At 37.6% G+C, this 16,980-nt stretch overlaps 1 protein-coding gene across 1 annotated transcript; it reads right to left on the minus strand.

Annotated features, from left to right (window-relative positions):
• Positions 1 to 9,427: 9,427 nt before the first annotated feature.
• On the minus strand, positions 9,428 to 16,152 carry LOC107664873 (vitellogenin-like). Its single transcript, XM_016455561.1, has 28 exons — positions 16,065 to 16,152; positions 15,917 to 15,937; positions 15,651 to 15,802; positions 15,282 to 15,533; positions 15,033 to 15,194; positions 14,794 to 14,942; positions 14,547 to 14,697; positions 14,307 to 14,464; positions 14,068 to 14,233; positions 13,858 to 13,983; positions 13,558 to 13,776; positions 13,255 to 13,472; positions 13,071 to 13,168; positions 12,839 to 12,963; positions 12,653 to 12,754; positions 12,431 to 12,550; positions 12,134 to 12,320; positions 11,942 to 12,044; positions 11,672 to 11,857; positions 11,453 to 11,564; positions 11,166 to 11,355; positions 10,833 to 11,080; positions 10,689 to 10,733; positions 10,527 to 10,604; positions 10,229 to 10,435; positions 10,000 to 10,142; positions 9,767 to 9,905; positions 9,428 to 9,687 (listed from the first exon to the last, which is right to left on the minus strand). Exons 1-28 carry the CDS (start codon positions 16,102 to 16,104, stop codon positions 9,562 to 9,564), a joined length of 4,023 nt encoding a protein of 1,340 aa, XP_016311047.1. The 5' UTR covers positions 16,105 to 16,152; the 3' UTR covers positions 9,428 to 9,561.
• Positions 16,153 to 16,980: the final 828 nt, after the last annotated feature.

Here is a 16,980-nt window from a genome sequence, read left to right on the forward strand (position 1 = left end):
TAACTCCGACTGGATTCGTCTGAAAGAAGAAAGTCATATACACCTAGGATGCTTCGAGGGTAAGTAAAACTCAGTCTAATTTTCATTTTTGGGTGAACTAACCCTTTAACTAGCACTATGTATATATATATATATATATATATATATATATATATATATATATATTAGGGCTGTCAGTTTAACTCGTTAACTTAATTAGTTATGAAAAAATAACGCAATTAAAATATTTTAACGCAGTTAACGCACTGGCCCCGCCCTCAGACCTGTACATCATCTTACATTTCATACAGTTGACTGTTGACAAATATGATGCAGGACAACAACTCCATAAATGCAGTTATGCCCTAAAAATTCAAGATATTGGGGCAAAATATGCCCGTGTATGAGTTTTTGTATCGTTATATTTATATCATACAATAAGTGATATCACACCAGCAGGGAGAGCAATATCACACGAGTGCTGTTTTTAGGGATGCACGATATTATCGGAATGTTATCGGAATCGGCCGATTAAGGCTTAAAATGTAAACAACGGCATCGGCCGATTTGAAAAAAGGGAACCCTTTGAAGGGATTAGGGCATAGGAATGAGCCCTTCTGAATGGAATGCAGGGTGTGACTCCAAACAACTTCCTAGTGCAAAGGATCATGGAGGCCCGAAGTGTCCATCAGTTGTACCCTTTGAAATCCTTAATTCCGAAGGGCCCTTTGAAGTGGCCAGTTTTGAGCACTTCGATTTGGAATGGCTCCTTAAATATGGCGGCCATGATTGTTTTCACTCCGAAGTGCGCTTTGGAGGGCGATATATCCCATTTGGAATGCACCACCAGCTAGAAACTTTGATTTCCGGGAGACGTGTGTGTCGCGTTCTTTAACATTCTGCCTGGAAACAAAAAGATGCCGTGACGCCAAACCCCCTTATGGAAGAAACTGTCGTGTTTACAACTGTGATGATGAGTGCTTATCAGGATCAACTAAAAGCTGGATTTTCAAAAGTATGTGAAATATTTAAAGTTCGCGGCACAGAATCTTTAAAATATGTCCAAGAGTTTTACACGACGGTCTGTTATTGTGGCGACATTTCCACTGTGACATGGCACAAAACGAATTGTTTGTGATTGGTTGCTTTACCTGTCAGTCATATGGCCTCTTGGGTGGGCCTTGGCCATTCAAAGCAGCCAAGGTTCCCAGACCTTCTGCTGTCAGTCTGAAGGTCTGGCTACGTGAGACTAAAAACATTGTCCCAATATGTTTTTGAAAAATTTTGGACACCGAAGAACCACCTCTCGTCGAAGAGCATTCAAGTGGGACTTAAATATGCCATAGAGGGATATTAGATTTGAAAATAAATATGGTGGGTAACAAGATAAATTTGGAAACGAGGGTTTACAGATCACAATGCAAGTGATCACAATCACAATGCACGATTGCAGATGACAATATCCAGGATCAACACTGTTCATGTACCGCAGGGTATGATTAAATTAATTTACCATTTGGTTATACGCCGGTGCATGTTGGCTGCCGATGTCCTCCTTGGGAATTAAGCTGTTTTATGTTATGACACGGCTTTTTAAGAAGTGTTTTAGCCATTTTTTTTTTTTTTTAGTTGTCTTGGTTATTCTGAGTGACTCTGATGAAAAGACGGCCTGTTTGCATAGTCTGAGTGCTTTTCGGGACTTATCGGGATTGACGGTTTGTCTGTTGGACTACTGGGCTGTATATTGGACACTGTACATTAACTCTATAGTTTTATTCTGAGGCTGTCATGAAACCATGAAGATCAATGGATTGCTTGCAAGGATTATATTAATCTGGATCACTCTTTCACTTACATACTGCCCTGTGGTGTCAATTTTGCGGTACACGGCAGCGGAGTTGTTTCACATTCACTCCTGCTTCTCTGAACTTACATTGGCTTTACATCTGCATCCGGATATTGTCTGTTGGCAATTGACTTGGATATTTTGACTTTATTTATGAAACTGATAACCGCTAAATCAGTGAGTGAAAGGCGTTGCCTAGCAATGTACTATGTTAAAACATAAGCGGCAAGAAAATGACAGCGCGAACATACAGGTATTATATAGCGGGTAAATTTGACCCGCTAGCGCTTATAGGTACCTATAATGCCCCGTTTTTTTAATCTGGTTTTATCTAAATAATTTTTAACAACATTGGATTGTAAATTACATAATTTTAGTAAAACCAATGACTGGGAGACTTGAATGTTTTATTTTAAATCTTTTATGTACATTTAAAAAACAGCCACGGGTAAAATTTACCCCCGTGGCGGTGCTAGTGTTAAGGCTATCGGCCGTCGGCTTGAGCGTCTGTACGCCAGAACTGGTTATACTGAACATAAAGAACTGTATGCTTGGCATATGCTAAGCTATAAGGAAGCTATCACTATGGCTAAATCTGAATTCTACATTAATTTATTTAGCGCAAGTGAAGGGAATACTAGAATGCTTTTCTCTGCTGTTTATAAGCTCTTGCAGTCTACTGAATCTCTACCATCACACTTGTATTCTACTATTGTATGTAATTCTTTTATGGATTATTTTAATACAAAATTAGAAGTATTCATAAACAAATACCTGCATATAATGTTGGCTGTGGCTGTTTAGATCCCTATTTTCTTAAATATTCTCTGTCCACTTTGTCTACTTTTTGTCTTCCTACTGTCGATGAGGTAACCTGCATCATTCAGAACTCTAAATCCACTACCTGTCAGCTGGATCCTCTTCCAATACACTTAGTTAAAGTCTGTATATCTTTTCTGTCCTCTTTAATTACTGACATTGTTCATTCTTCACTGTCTTCTGGTTTTATTCCTTTATCACTTAAAACTGCTATAATAACACCTATACATAAAAAACCAGGAGCAGATCAAACTAATGTTGACAATTTTCGCCCTATTTCAAATTGACCATTTATTTCTAAAATACTAGAAAAGATAGTTGCAACTCAGGTTTCAAATGATCTTTCCAAAAATAATTTGTTTGAAAAATTTCAATCTGGTTTCCATCCACATCATAGTACGGAGACCGCACTTGTTAAAATCACTAATGATTTGCTTATGGCAGTGGACTCTGGACAGCTGACTTATTTTGCTCTATCTATTATTTGCTACCTTTGATACAGTCTCACATAACATCCTCTTAGACAGGCTTGTCTCCCTGAGATTTATCTCCCAAGAGATGATCCCTCTTGGTTTAGATCATATCATTCTGGTCTCACTCAGTTTGTACTACTTAAAACCTTCAGATCTGAGTTATCGCATGTCACTGATGGTGTTCCCCAAGGCTCAGTCCTGGGGCCTCTTCTATTCATTATTTATTTACTGCCACTTGGACAAATTTTTTGGAAGTTTGGAATTTATTTCCATTGCTATGCCGACGACACCCAGCTCTATATATCTTCCATGCCTAATTCGGTATTTCCTCCTCCTTCTCTGTTAAGCTGTTTAGCTGAAATACAAAATTGGCTTTCATCTCATTTCTTTAAACTTAATAATGATAAAACTGAAATTCTTCCTGTAGGTAAAAAGTCTAATCTGGTCAAATCTGGTCATTTTTCTGTGACTATTGATAAGTCAACAGTTTTTCCATCCTCTCAGGTAAAGAGTCTGGGCGTCGTCCTCGATAGCAACTTATCTTTTGAAAACCATATTAATGATATTATTCGTTCAGCCAACTTTCATATATGTAACATAAAGCATCTTCGTCCATTTTTGACAAGCAGTTGCACTACTACTCTTGTACATGATTTGGTTACATCAAGTATTGATTACTGCAACTCTGTTCTATATGGTCTTCCTTTTAAAGCCTTAGATAAACTACAGCTGGTCCAGAATTGTACTGCACAAATTATATCACTTACACTGGCTTCCGGATAAATAGCGAATTTAATTCAAAATCCTGCTTCTTACGTATAAGGCCCTTAATAATTTAGCTCCATTATATCTCACTGATCTTCTTCAAATTTACACTTCTGTATGTACTCTTAGTTCCTCTTCTTCAATCTCTGTAGTTCAACCACGTGTCCATCTGAGAAGTATGGGGTCAAGGGGCCTCGTTTATAACCGTTGCGTATGCACAAAACCTGCCCTGAAAGAGGTTTCCGCCACTTCCTACGCAAAAGGTGGGATTTATAAAAAACAAACTTGATGGGAAAATTTGCGCACCTGCACACAAACTGACCTATGTGTATGGACTTTTTTTTCCTGGAGGGACAAAAGTAATGAAGTAAACAATGATTTTAAACTGTTTTAATTTAATCATATAGCCTACATTTACAATAAATATTCCACTCTCATTAATGGAGATAAGCACTAAAATTACATAAAGTCATTACGCAGAAGTTAAACCAAAATTATATGAATTTAGACATAGCCTATTTGCAGTGTTGGGTGTAACTAATTACTAAGTAATTAGTTACTGTAATTTAATTACTTTTCCCTTGAAAAAGTAAAGTAAGGGATTACTCTTATTTTTTCTGTAATTTAATTACAGTTACTTCTTATGTAATTGAACTTAATACTGTGTATAGACTGTAGAACATTTATACACAATACAATAGTAGATTTAACATCAAAATTTAAAGTCTAACCGTAAAATGCATGCTTATGTACCCTTCTCTCTTTAAATACTTTGAGTAAATAAGAATATTGGACACTTTAGTTCTCCAATTCTCACTATTAACTTGTTGGTTATTAGCATGAATATTACTGGGATATTGGCTGTTTATTATTACTTAAAAAGCAAATATTAATGTAAAATAATAAACTTATTCTGCAAGACCTTATTCTAAATCCTTAATCCTACCCTATTCTTAAACCTAACAACTACTTTACTAAGTATTAATAAGCAGTAATTAAAAGTATTTTGAGGCAAAAGTCATAGTTAATAGTTAGTTAATAGTGAGAATTGGACCCTAATCTAAAGTGTGACTAGAATAATTTATGTACTTGAAAGAATTAAAAGAACCATTTCATGTCTATCCTTGTATCATTAACTTGTTGAGGTTGATATAGGATTTAGAAAGTAATTAGTAATTAAAGTATAAAGTAATAAAGTAATTAAATACTTTTGGAGAGAGTAATTTGTACAGTAATCTAATTACACTGTTGAAGATGTAATTAGTAACTAGTAATTAATTACTTTTTTAGAGTAACTTACCCAACACTGCACCCATGCACACAATAAGTGTATTTTAATGGGTATTGGTTGTAAAAGTAAATATATCAAAATTAACAAGAACAATAAAAAAATGAATAAGAAGTTAGAAGTTGAAGCATGAATATCAACAGTGGGCCAAAGACAGAGCCTTGTGGCACTCCATACAATATCTGCCAGAATATTGTTACTTGGTGATGTTTATACTTGTGTGCTCTCTTGTCTGTATTATGTTTTGTACGTTTGGTTATCTGTCATTGCGCGTTTATCTCCCCCACATGTCTTTGTTCATAAATTTGTCTGATTAACCCTTTCCCTGCCAGCATTTTTTTTTTAAGTTGCATGCCAGCATCAACATTTTTAAGCAATTTTATAATGTGTAAGCAATGCTTCTTTTCCTTGTTTCTGCTGCTTCTTCACTTGTTTCAGAATAATTGATGTAGTTACTTGAAAGAATTAAATGAACCGTTTCATGTCTATCCTTCATTAACTTGTCGAGGTTGATATAGGATTTTGAAAGTAATTAGTAATAAGTAATTAAATACTTTTTGGAGAGAGTAATTTGTACAGTAATCTAATTAAAATGTTGAAGATGTAATTAGTAAATTGTAATTAATTACTTTTTAGAGTAACTTACCCAACACTGTTTGAGAGGGACTGATTTAGAAACACAAAGTACAATACAACCAATGCCAAGTCCATGCAAGTCCTTAGGTTCGAACAAAATAGTTCAGTAATACCTCCATAGTGGAGAAAATACTTACTGCTGCATTGCTTTAAAATACTAATGCAACTTAATGAACTATAAGTCTATGCATCACTCACTGTTTGAGTTAGCTGATATTAGAAAACTGATATTTGTAAACAGATAGTTCTGACGGGATGATGCACATTTAAAGTTGACATGAAATTGAAATTCACCCTGTTTTATAAATGCATGCTCTTGATCTTATTGTGAATGATTCATGCATGCAAATATTAAATGTTTAATGTTTGATTGTTTACATTTTATTTAAAATGTTATCACTCGAATGATAAACGACAGACTTATTTGTAGTGATGTTCTCCAGTCATATGAAGTTTTTTATTCTCTTTATATTTTAATGTAAACAATGTTTCATGCAATAAATAAATAAATAAATAAATAAAATACTCAATTCAGATACACACAATGCCTTACAACTGTTATTAATTCAACATTATAAGTTTGTGATTTGGGCCTAAATGTGGGTGCAAGTTAATGAATTAAAAGATTGTATGAAACATTTCAAATAAAAAGATTTCTAGTCTGTGTAAGGAATCAATAACCCTAAATATATATAAAAATACAACCATCCACAACAACCTTTGCATGGGCAAACATCACTCTAGGTTACTTATGTAATTAAGTAATTATATACTTGCATATGATATGTGTAACAGTTAATGTAAAGTGTTAAATATACACATAAGGCATGATTTGTGATGAAACATCATCAGCTTGAGCCCGAGGGATTGGATCTGAGGTGATAAGACAAGCTGTTTCTGAAACACAGCCTATGGGTGAGTTACTATAGGAATAACTAGTACTGGTTAGAACAGAATTTATCTCTGTGGAATCACAAACACCCTGGCAGCCATAGAGCAGACGCAGACCGTTATTTTAAATCTTAACGAGCTGACGACTCACTCAGTGGTCATTAGTTTGATGAGGTCATCTTGTCTTAATAAATATAAGGCAACTCTCCTCATGACCCTTGATTCAGAGCTCAGTTTACAACATTATATTCTGTCTCCTGAATACGGACAGCAGTACCTGGACTTACTCAAGGCTACAGTGTGTGTATAACAATGTGTAGCTCCACATGATTTTGGATTGTATGCAATTCATCATTTGTTAACGATAATTAAAATGTCCCACATAAAACAGATATAAAGCTCATCCCACTTAGTGTTAATTGCCTCCCAAGGCGACTCTTTCCTGCCATTTAGAATAGTTTTTACAGGCTGCACTTTGTAAGTTGTTGAGACTTTGTATTCCAGTAGGGAAACTCATCTGCGCTCGTTCAGGCATATTAAAATCAGTACAATGATGTCATAACGGGATAAATAACAGCAACCTGTCAACACAGTAAATTGGCATCGCAACAGCCTAAAACTATTGTGTGACTAAGTATCAACAAGGAAATCTATATGATAATGATAGTTTGCAGCAGTTGTTTTGTATTCCAGCTGATTAATAACCAGGCCCATGCACAAACAGAAGCTCTAAATCTCTAAACGCTGCAGTACCTCCTCCTGTCCAGAGGGGGCAGTGTCGTGGGACAGCTGCACATCAGCATGAGTTATGGGCCTTTTATACCACCCTGTGATGCTCCTTATCCAGGAGACCCTCCAGGCTACACTGATTGTACTCTGTCCACTGAGACTGTATCTGTCCTCCTTCACCTTTCAAGGAAGATTTCAATGAAAATCATTTGCATTCTCTTTAGTGCATTTCTGCTTTTTGGAGTGCTTTTTCAGTGCGGCATTGAGTGTAGCATTGATGTTGAATCAATTAACTCAAGAGATTAATTTAAAAACACGTATTATTTTGGGATCATAACAAGTGACTGACTTTATGAACGACTGATTGAATCTGATTGAAAACTGATTCATTCAAAAATGCTGATTTATTCGGCAACTAAACAAGTTACTCTCTGAATCGTTCACATCTTATTTGATCAAAAAAGTTTATTTGCAAAGGAAACAAGTGACTGTCTTTAAAAAATGAGTCACTGGATCATTTAACACAACCGATTTGTGCAAAAAACAAACAAACAAACAAACAAAAAAACTAGTTCATCAGGGACAGAACAAGTGACTGTCATTATCAATGAGTTATTGAATCATTCACTCAACTGATTCGTTAAAAAATGCTGATTTATTCAGGAACAAAACAACTGACTATCTTTATGAATGAGTCATTATTTCATTAACTCAACTGATTAATTTAAAACACTGATTCATTTGAGAACAATACAATTAGCTATTTCTAAATTTGGAAACTAACATACTATCCTACTACTATTTTGCAATAGTAAGTAATTAAATACTTTTTGGAGAGAGTAATTTGTACAGTAATCTAATTACACTGTTGAAGATGTAATTAGTTACTAGTAATTAATTACTTTTTAGAGTAACTTACCCAACACTGCCTATTTGTAGTGGATGCAATTGATTACTTTTCCTGTGGTTGCCTATGTTATGTTTTAATGACAGCGAGGAGTGCTAGGTGCACAATAATTTATCTTTAAAGTAAACTGCACATCTCATGTTATGAGAAAATATTTTTAGCGAGAACAATGAAATGATGTGCACTTCGATATTATGGGAGACACTGCTGGATTCGGTGGATGAACGGTCCATCGGACGGTTTGAATAGGTTCAATGACAATACTGTACAACTACTGCTGCACAGAAATGTTGATGTATGCAGGCAGACTCCTTCTGTGATAGTCACACATTTGAAGGATAGAATTTAAAGTAAACGGTAAGATTTGCACGTTTCATTTTTTAAAAATGTTGTCAGTGACGCGCCGAGTCAGATATGAAAAATACCACTGTATTTGAAGGATACAACTTTAAGAAAACGGTAAGAGTTGCACGTTTCCTTTTTAAAATAATTTGTCAATGACACGCAGAGTCAGATAACTATATTTTATATATATAACATAATGAAGAGTTATTACATTTCTTTTGCTTACCTTTCTACTACATGTAAACAGTTGTACTTTGAAAAACTGCAAATATAAAATATATGCTGATCCGCTCTGCCACTGTGTTTGCCGACAAAGAGAGATTGTTGAACAAGTTTTTCTTTTCTGGACAAAGAATATCAGCGACTTTCTGCATGCAATACTTTATAAACTGCCCTTCTGTGAATGGCTTCCCCGCTTTAGCGATCAACTCACTCACCACATAACTTGCTTCAACAGCAGCATCAGCATCCTTTTTGGCTTTATGGAAAAGGTTTTGCTGGGACGTTAGCTCTCTCTGCAACTGCGTGGCTCGTCTTTTTCTCCGCGGGCCGGCAGTTTTGAGACCCCTGCTTTAGTATCTAGTATGTGTACCAATTTATCCTTATTCGAATGTAGAACCAAATTGAACAATTATTATTCAATTATTTCAAGTTTCTTGAAAATGCCATTACACCTGTACATTCACATTGTTTAACAATCAGTAAGCAATGCTGGCAATTACTGTGAAGTGAAAACAATTGGCAACTCATTAACTTGCAGGGTGTTTATTAGTGTCTCTTGCATCACAGCAGTGGTAACATTCAATTAAACTGTCAAAAACCAATCAATTACATGTGAATTCAGCTCACATTTTCTTAAATGTAAAATGTAATTCTTCACATATTATTCTTCCTTGATATGTTTCTGGATCCAGGAGAGAATGTCCTCATCGATTTGAATGGAAAGAGATCCATCTGGATTGATGGGAATGGCGAAGGGGAGAGAAATACCCATTCTTGACAGTGTCATCTAGAGCAGAAGGAAGAAACTTAATTAGTTGTGTTTTTTATCTCTCTGTGAGAGATAATTTGAAGGAAAACTATTTCACCTCTGGAATCCTGGCAATGACATTCAAGGATCTCTGATTTGGCAAGGCTGCAGTAAGTTCAATCTCTTTCTCACTGTTCATTACTCTTTCAAGTCTGAATCCCGCCTGGAAAGCCGCCATAGGGATGTGTTTGGACAGCCTAATTGTGACAGGATACACAGAGAAGAGTAGATAATTAAACCAGTGCCATTTTCTACACTACACATTTATTGTTCTGTGCTGATGAATGTTACTTTTTAGCATAGGTGGTGACAGTAATCGGCAGCCTCTCCCATTCCAGCTCTAAACGCACAGCAGGGAATTCACCCAGTACACCAGCCTCAGCTTTAGCAGTGACTGCATACTGCTGGCACTCTGGACCCCAAGCAAGCTTGGCCTGAAAAACAGATTTATGCTTAATTATGCTTAAAGCTGAGAAAAAATGTATTCCCTACAATTTTTTAATCACACTTCCAGGCTTACAGTCACTTTGTGCTTGCTCAGCAGAGCACCATCAATACAGATCTTCTGGTTGTCATTTTCAGCGATGGAAGTAACAACAAGTTGCAATCTTGCAGTTGGTTTGTCAAAGTAAGCAGCAAGTTGGTAGCCCAGCAGCTTGTGGTCAACTCTCACAGCACGGGCAATGACAGCAAAAACAGGTGGAACTGCATTTCCGAGGAACTTAGCCTGTAAGCATAAACCATACAAATATTAAATATCATATTTTAATTGGAGTTTTGTGTTGTTATGACCAAACAAATGACACTAATTGATTCACCTGTTTCTGGATACGCTGAAAGCTAGATGCGTCACTTCCACTGCTAACTTTCTTTGAGGCACCATGGGGTGCCAAATACTGCAAGCAAAATAAGGTTATAAACATGATAAGTGTCTGATCTAAAGAAACTAAATTGTTGACAAAATTATTTTCAGTAGTTACCCTATCCTTGTGGAATTTCCTGAAAGGCTCCATGATGGTGGCAGTCTGAAAATAAATAAAAAAAGTATTCAGTGCAAATGAATATACATATTTATGACACATACATTGGCAATTTCACCAACACATGATATTCCTTGTCCTCACCTCGGTCACACGAGAGCTGGACATGGAGGAGCTTGAACTGCTGCTGCTGCTGCTGCTGCTGCTTCTGCTTTCAGAAGAGACGGGCCTGTTTTTATCTTCAGTCTCCAGGATTTCCCTCAGTTTCAACAGGAAAGCCTTTCCTTCTGGAGTCTCATCATCAATGAGACTGATTTGCTCAAGGAGCCTCTCAGCAGCTCTAGGACCAACTTGGACTTCAAGCTCCAGTCTTTCAACAGCAGGACCTTCCGCTACAGCCAAAACAACAGACCCTTAATTATCATTTTATTTGAAAATCCTTGAGTTTCATGAATGTAATCATTTCTGTAAGTATACCTCTTGCCACTGTAGCACGGGCTGAGTGTTGTCCAATTATGTAGAACAGAGGAGCATTTCTGATAAAAGCAGCATTGTGAGAGTGCACTTCAACGCATCCCTTGATTTCAATGTATGGGACAGCAAGACAGAGAGTCTTGTCAAATGGAGCAGGAGCTCTCAGAGGAACCTCATCTGGATTCTCAGAGGACTGGAAAGAAAAATCAAGTATTATAACAAGTCTCACAACATGAAGCAAATGAATGCTCAGCATACTAGCACATATAAATTGTGTATTCAAAGTTTACCAAATAATCAGCAGGTGTCTGGGAATTCTGCCCAGCCAACTCGGGTACTAAAGGAACAGTCCTCTCAGCAGTGGGCTCTTCAATGTTTCTAACCACAGCAAGAGTCTCAAAGCTGTCGGAACAAGAAGAAGGTGACTTGCATTTCACTTTTCATAAACAACATGAATTAATAATTGATTCAAAATGTTTGCTATACTGGCATCACTAAGATTTCATTACCTCACAGCAGCGATATGTTCAGGGACCTCAACAGGCAGAGCCTCCACCTTGTAGTTGCCCTTGAGAATGTCTGCTCTTGCAGTCACTTTTCCAGGAGTTATTGTACGGATCTTTCCTCTCGCCATAACAGCAGCTTGGATCAAGGCAGTGTTCACTCCCATCACAGCAAAGGTCTGGAGAGCAATACTGAAAGAATAAAGGAGATTGTTTGTAAAGCGATTGTTGTATGCATTATATCTCATCTCTATGAATGTAGCTGTAGAAGTGTACCTTGGTCTAGCTTCAGCTTGGAGTTGAACATCAGTCTTCTTCAGCTGCTCAAGAGTCATAGTCTCAATCTCCTCAGGGAGAGGAGGTGTAATGGTGGCCTGAACTAAAAGGATGAATGGAACAACATCAACCTAAGTGGTGACCCCCTCATATCAGAAGAAAGGATATAAAAATTCTGAGAAAAAAACATACCATTGACACGTGCAGCAGCAACAGCAGCAGTGTACAAACTGAGCTCCATGGGCAAACCAACTGCTGTTGGCAAGATGCGACGCATTTCAGCTGCAAGCAGGGGTTTGGCATACTGCAAGGCAATTCCTTCCTGCAAAGCTTTAAGAGCCGCCTTCAACAGTTGACGTGGTTTGGGTCCAGTGGCAAGCTGGGGAAAGTGTTGTTGAGAAACTTAGTTCTAATTATGAGAATTATTTGTGAGACAGATCTCAAAAAGAAATAGTAATGAAAGAGGAGAGATAAACTACAACACAATACCGGTATAGCTTCTTCAATGATGGTCTTGTCAATCTTGACAAAAGCCACTTCTTGTCCAAGTAATTTGATGTAGGCTGAAGCCAATGGCTGATTGTTTGGTAAGTCCTTCCAGTTTGTGAGCTTAAGGGGTAAAACATAAGTCATACACATTTTGCCTATGTCATGTTTGTAATATTGCTTATTAGTATAAAATTATACAGTGCATTGGACATGAAAACGTACTGCTCTCAGTGTGCGCTTAATCTTTGTGATACGGTCAACACTTTCATCTGCAGCAGGAGATTTCAGAAGAGCCTCCTGGATTCCTTCAGTTCTCACACCAATCTGTTTGCAAGGAAAGCAAGAATTGAGTGAAGGCTGAAAACATTTTTAAACCATGAATCAGATTAAAAAAAATGGTCTGCCCACCTCAAGAACATCAGCAGCAGCTCCAGCCAGATAAGCACGTGCTTTAGCTACAACAGCTCTGGGCAGGATGGTGACAGCATCATTGATCATGTAGGCACTGCCAGCAGCTCCAACCATAAGTGGAGCTGCACAGAGACATAGGTAAGAATACCACTGATTCAGTCTTCTATACATTTGAATAAACACCCAACACATAATTTGTTAGCTTTCTTAAGAATTTTGCAACACTTACTATGATAGAAGTCCCGCTGAAGGGCTCTGCTGAAACGGAAGCTAAGTCTGTCTAGCTTGCGGCTCATGAGCTTGATGGCAACATTAGCTGCACCAGCACTGAAATAGACAAACATTATTACTTTCGGCTTGTGCTCATTTGGCATGATAAAGTAAATTAAACAAAACCGTTTTGTTTTTCTTACACAGCTGCCATATCAGGAGCAGTGATTCTGGTCAAGGACTTGATGTGGGAATAAGCAAAGCTCACAACATGCATGTTGGTTTCAGTTTTTAAAGCACCAGCAAGACTGGAGACGAGAGCCACTGATGGCTTGGCCTCAAACAACACAATACAAGCAACCATGCGAACTTCTGGGTGGAGAGCTCTGTCCAATAAAAGCTGTAGGGCCACTGGCTGAACCTGTGGCAAGAAACAAGATCAGTTTATTATTGGAAGAAAATGGGCCATTTTACAGTAATTCATTCCTACAAAGTCTGACACTTGCCAGTTTGGGTTCTTTCTTGGCAATGTTCCTCAGGGCCAAGGTGGCATCAACCTGAACACTAAGGGGCAGAGATGTAGCTGCAGTTCTCAGTCCAGGCAGGAGCTTCATGATGGGTTTAAGACTAGCAGGATGACCAGCATTGCCCAGAACTTTAAGAGCCAAAGTGATTTCAGGAATGTCATTCTTAGAAGTTGCCTCTGCAGCAATCTCATGAATGGGCTGAGGAGATTGAGTCACATACAGTTAGACAAATATTAACAAGCAAGTGACTGGTAGAAATGTAAGACTTGATGTGTTTACCCTGAGGAGCTCAGCAGAGCAAGTGGGAACTGCAACACAGTGCTTGGCAATCATGGAACCATATCCAAGCATTACAACTTCACGGAGAGCTGGGATTTTGGCGATTTTCTCATGCATAGCCAAACTCTGTTCAGCAAGATAAAGAAATTATTCATTTGAATTAGGCAAGATTTGAAGAACAACACTTTGAGTATAGTTAGATTTGCTCACAGCTGTCAATTGGATGGTGTCCAAATCAGCAGTGACCATTTGCAGAGCAACCACAAGAGCCTGAATGAACTCTGGAAGGGTAAGTTCATCAGCCAGGAACTTCTCCTTGATTAATTTTAAAATGACTGGTGTGCCAACAGAAGGAAGAGCATCCAGGAGCCAGCGCCTACCAGAGTCATTGTTTAAAATATATACATCATTTTAAAAATTCCTATTAATTTATTGCTGACAAATTGTACCTGTAAGCTGGTTTGTCCTTGAACTGAGCCCAGATAGCTTCAATGTTCTCCAGGGTGGAAACACGCAGAAGCTGGATGAGCTGAACAAACTTAAGTGGAGCGTCTTCATGGACCATGTCCACATTGTTTGCAACAAGGTGCTTTAGGACCTCGATAATCTAGAAGAGAGTAAGAGCTAGTCTCAGTTGATGTCTTCAGCGTGGTTCAAAGGCTTTTACTCTGAGATTGTTAAAGTAATACCTGGGCTGGTGCATCACTGATCTTCATTAGATGAATGGGGGTCTGAAGAATCTCAGTTGCAAACTCATATTGCAGGGATCCACGAGCCAAGTAATCAGCATTGATTGGAACAACAGGGGTCTTCTCAATCTCAACAAAAGCCAAGGTTTGTCTGAAACAAATAATTATTTTTGAAACTTCAAGTCAAAGTAATGAAATGTGTTGGGAATATTGTTAGTTCATATTTCTCACAGAGGATCAGTCATACTTTGCTTCCATCTGGGCAGCACCATGGATCTCATTGAAGGGTGAAAACTGATGCACTTCCTGAACTGTTGCTTCAGCGATTAGTACACCAGCGGACGCCGGTTTCATGATGTAATTGTAAGTTGCAGTTTCAATCAGACTCTTGATTCTCTGTTGAGAGAAAGGTATGTGATGAATTTAACATTTTTTAAATTTTATTGTTGAGGAAATATTTCAAGTCTTTCCAGTCTTGTTCATTACCTCTGTGCATTCAGCACACCTCTCAGTGTATGCCAAGCCAACGTCCTTCATGATTCTCTCCTGGCAGTGGCTCAGATCCTTAGACTTGGTAACGGTAATGTGGTTGGCCTTTGGGTCCTCACTGATGACATAGTGGGTCCTGCACACTCCCTGAGCTCCAGCCTTAAAGGACAAGTTAAAAAATAAGATTGCAGAACTCAAAAAGACTTTCTTAATGCCTTCATAAATGTACTAGGATTACTTTCTCACCTCTTGCAATTCATAGATGTTCTGGGTCTTCTTGAGGTTGAGCTGAAGGATGTTGAGGATACCTCTGTGTAAGTTCAGTACCGTAGGGGAGACTCCTGCAGGGGCAAATACCTTTCCAACCACACCATTAGCATACTCAAACTTGATGGGAATCTGAAGCTGAGCAGCCAGTGCTGAGGTGAGCTTAGTGGCAGGAACAAATGGATCCTTGGGCCAAATACCAGCATACTCGTGGATTAGAGGATCCATGAGCTGTAAGGGGACATTTTCCATTTAAATGAGGGCATTGTTGCTTTACCATCCAGTGATGGCATTTTGTTCATGTTTTCTTTGTGTGATCTGAAATCTGCGGTTTTTAATGATCATTACCTTCATCAGGAAGGTATTCTCGTTGACGGCACTGAGGTGAACCTTGCTGTTGACTTTTATACCTGCTCTGGCCAAACCTTCTTGTGGAAGACCGCCCAAGAGTAGAGCCTCATAGTTGTACACATAGGTCTTATCAGGGGCAAACTCAGGGACTGAAAAGGGTAAAGTATTTTTGATTTAAGTCTGTTGTTATGACCATTAATTTTAAGCAGTAACGCAGTATAAGTTACCACTTACAAACTAATTTTCCAAGTCATATTACTTACCAAGGTTGATCTGTTGACTTGCTGAAAGAAATAAAGATCAAAGATATATATATTAAAAAAAAGGAATTTTCAAGAGGTTCTAAGAGTTTTTCAAATAGGTATAAAGAGAGAAAATGAGAAAAATATGTAGAAATATATTTTGACTTACCCACAAGGGCCACAGTCAGGGCAAGCACAACAGCTCTCATGGCTGATGGTTTGTAAAGAACACTTCAGAGAAACAGACCTTTTATAGTGTTTTCTTGCTGACCAGGTATTAATTCTTAAATTAATTATTAACCGATGTCTTTAAGTGCAAATCAAATTGTACACAAGAGAAAACTTAAGTCAACTTATTTGAACATAAATATCAGTTAGAGGTTAGGTTAACCTGGCCTGACATAGTGACATTCTTCATGCCAACGTCCACAGTGAAATCCTGTACATTTGACTTTTATATTCAAATAGGTCATTCTTTTTCCAGTTCTGTCATGCACATAAAACAATGCTGAATCAACAACATTAGAGTTTTTATAAATAGATAGCTATGGAGTAAGGTATAATACAGAAAACTCAATTTTTATTGTACTTTTTTAATACAAATAATAATTTTTGTTAACAGACCTGGCTTGAGGGCCAATCTAAGCTATCAGTTCCAGGTTAGGTTACCCTGGCCCTTAATCTCAAAAATTGTTAAAGTCCATATCAGTTTGTTTATTTATTTTAATGTAAGACTGCATTAACATTGGATGAACTTTGGAACTAGACGTGGCGTGATCTGTGGACAGTTTTATAATTGTTAAATCAAGTTATTTTTATTAAACGCATTAAGAAAGGGTATTATTGCAAATATTCAGTAACATCAGTCGACTTCATTACCATTGAGCATGGCACCTCGCACTTAAATAATCTGATATAAAGATGAAATCATATTTTCAGAGACCATAAATAATAACTTCCATATTTTTTATCATTTGTCATCTAGTGAGATCAACTCAGATCAGCAAGGACAAACCTATTTTAGTACTGTACAGAACTTTCATCCAAAAAGGGAACTTTTTAATGTGTGAGTCAAAACAGTGTTA

The sequence above is a fragment of the Sinocyclocheilus anshuiensis genome, unplaced genomic scaffold, assembly GCF_001515605.1.
Source record: "Sinocyclocheilus anshuiensis isolate Anshui unplaced genomic scaffold, SAMN03320099.WGS_v1.1 scaffold417, whole genome shotgun sequence".
Lineage (NCBI taxonomy): Eukaryota > Metazoa > Chordata > Actinopteri > Cypriniformes > Cyprinidae > Sinocyclocheilus > Sinocyclocheilus anshuiensis.

Coding starts and splice junctions, on each gene's coding strand:
- LOC107664873 (XM_016455561.1), bottom strand. CDS start 16,104: ATGAGAGCTGTTGTGCTTGCCCTGACTGTGGCCCTTGTGG. Junction 12,321..12,430: donor TCATTGAAGAAGCTATACCG/GTATTGTGTTGT, acceptor CACTTTCCCCAG/CTTGCCACTGGACCCAAACC. Junction 9,688..9,766: donor TCATTGCCAGGATTCCAGAG/GTGAAATAGTTT, acceptor CTTCTGCTCTAG/ATGACACTGTCAAGAATGGG.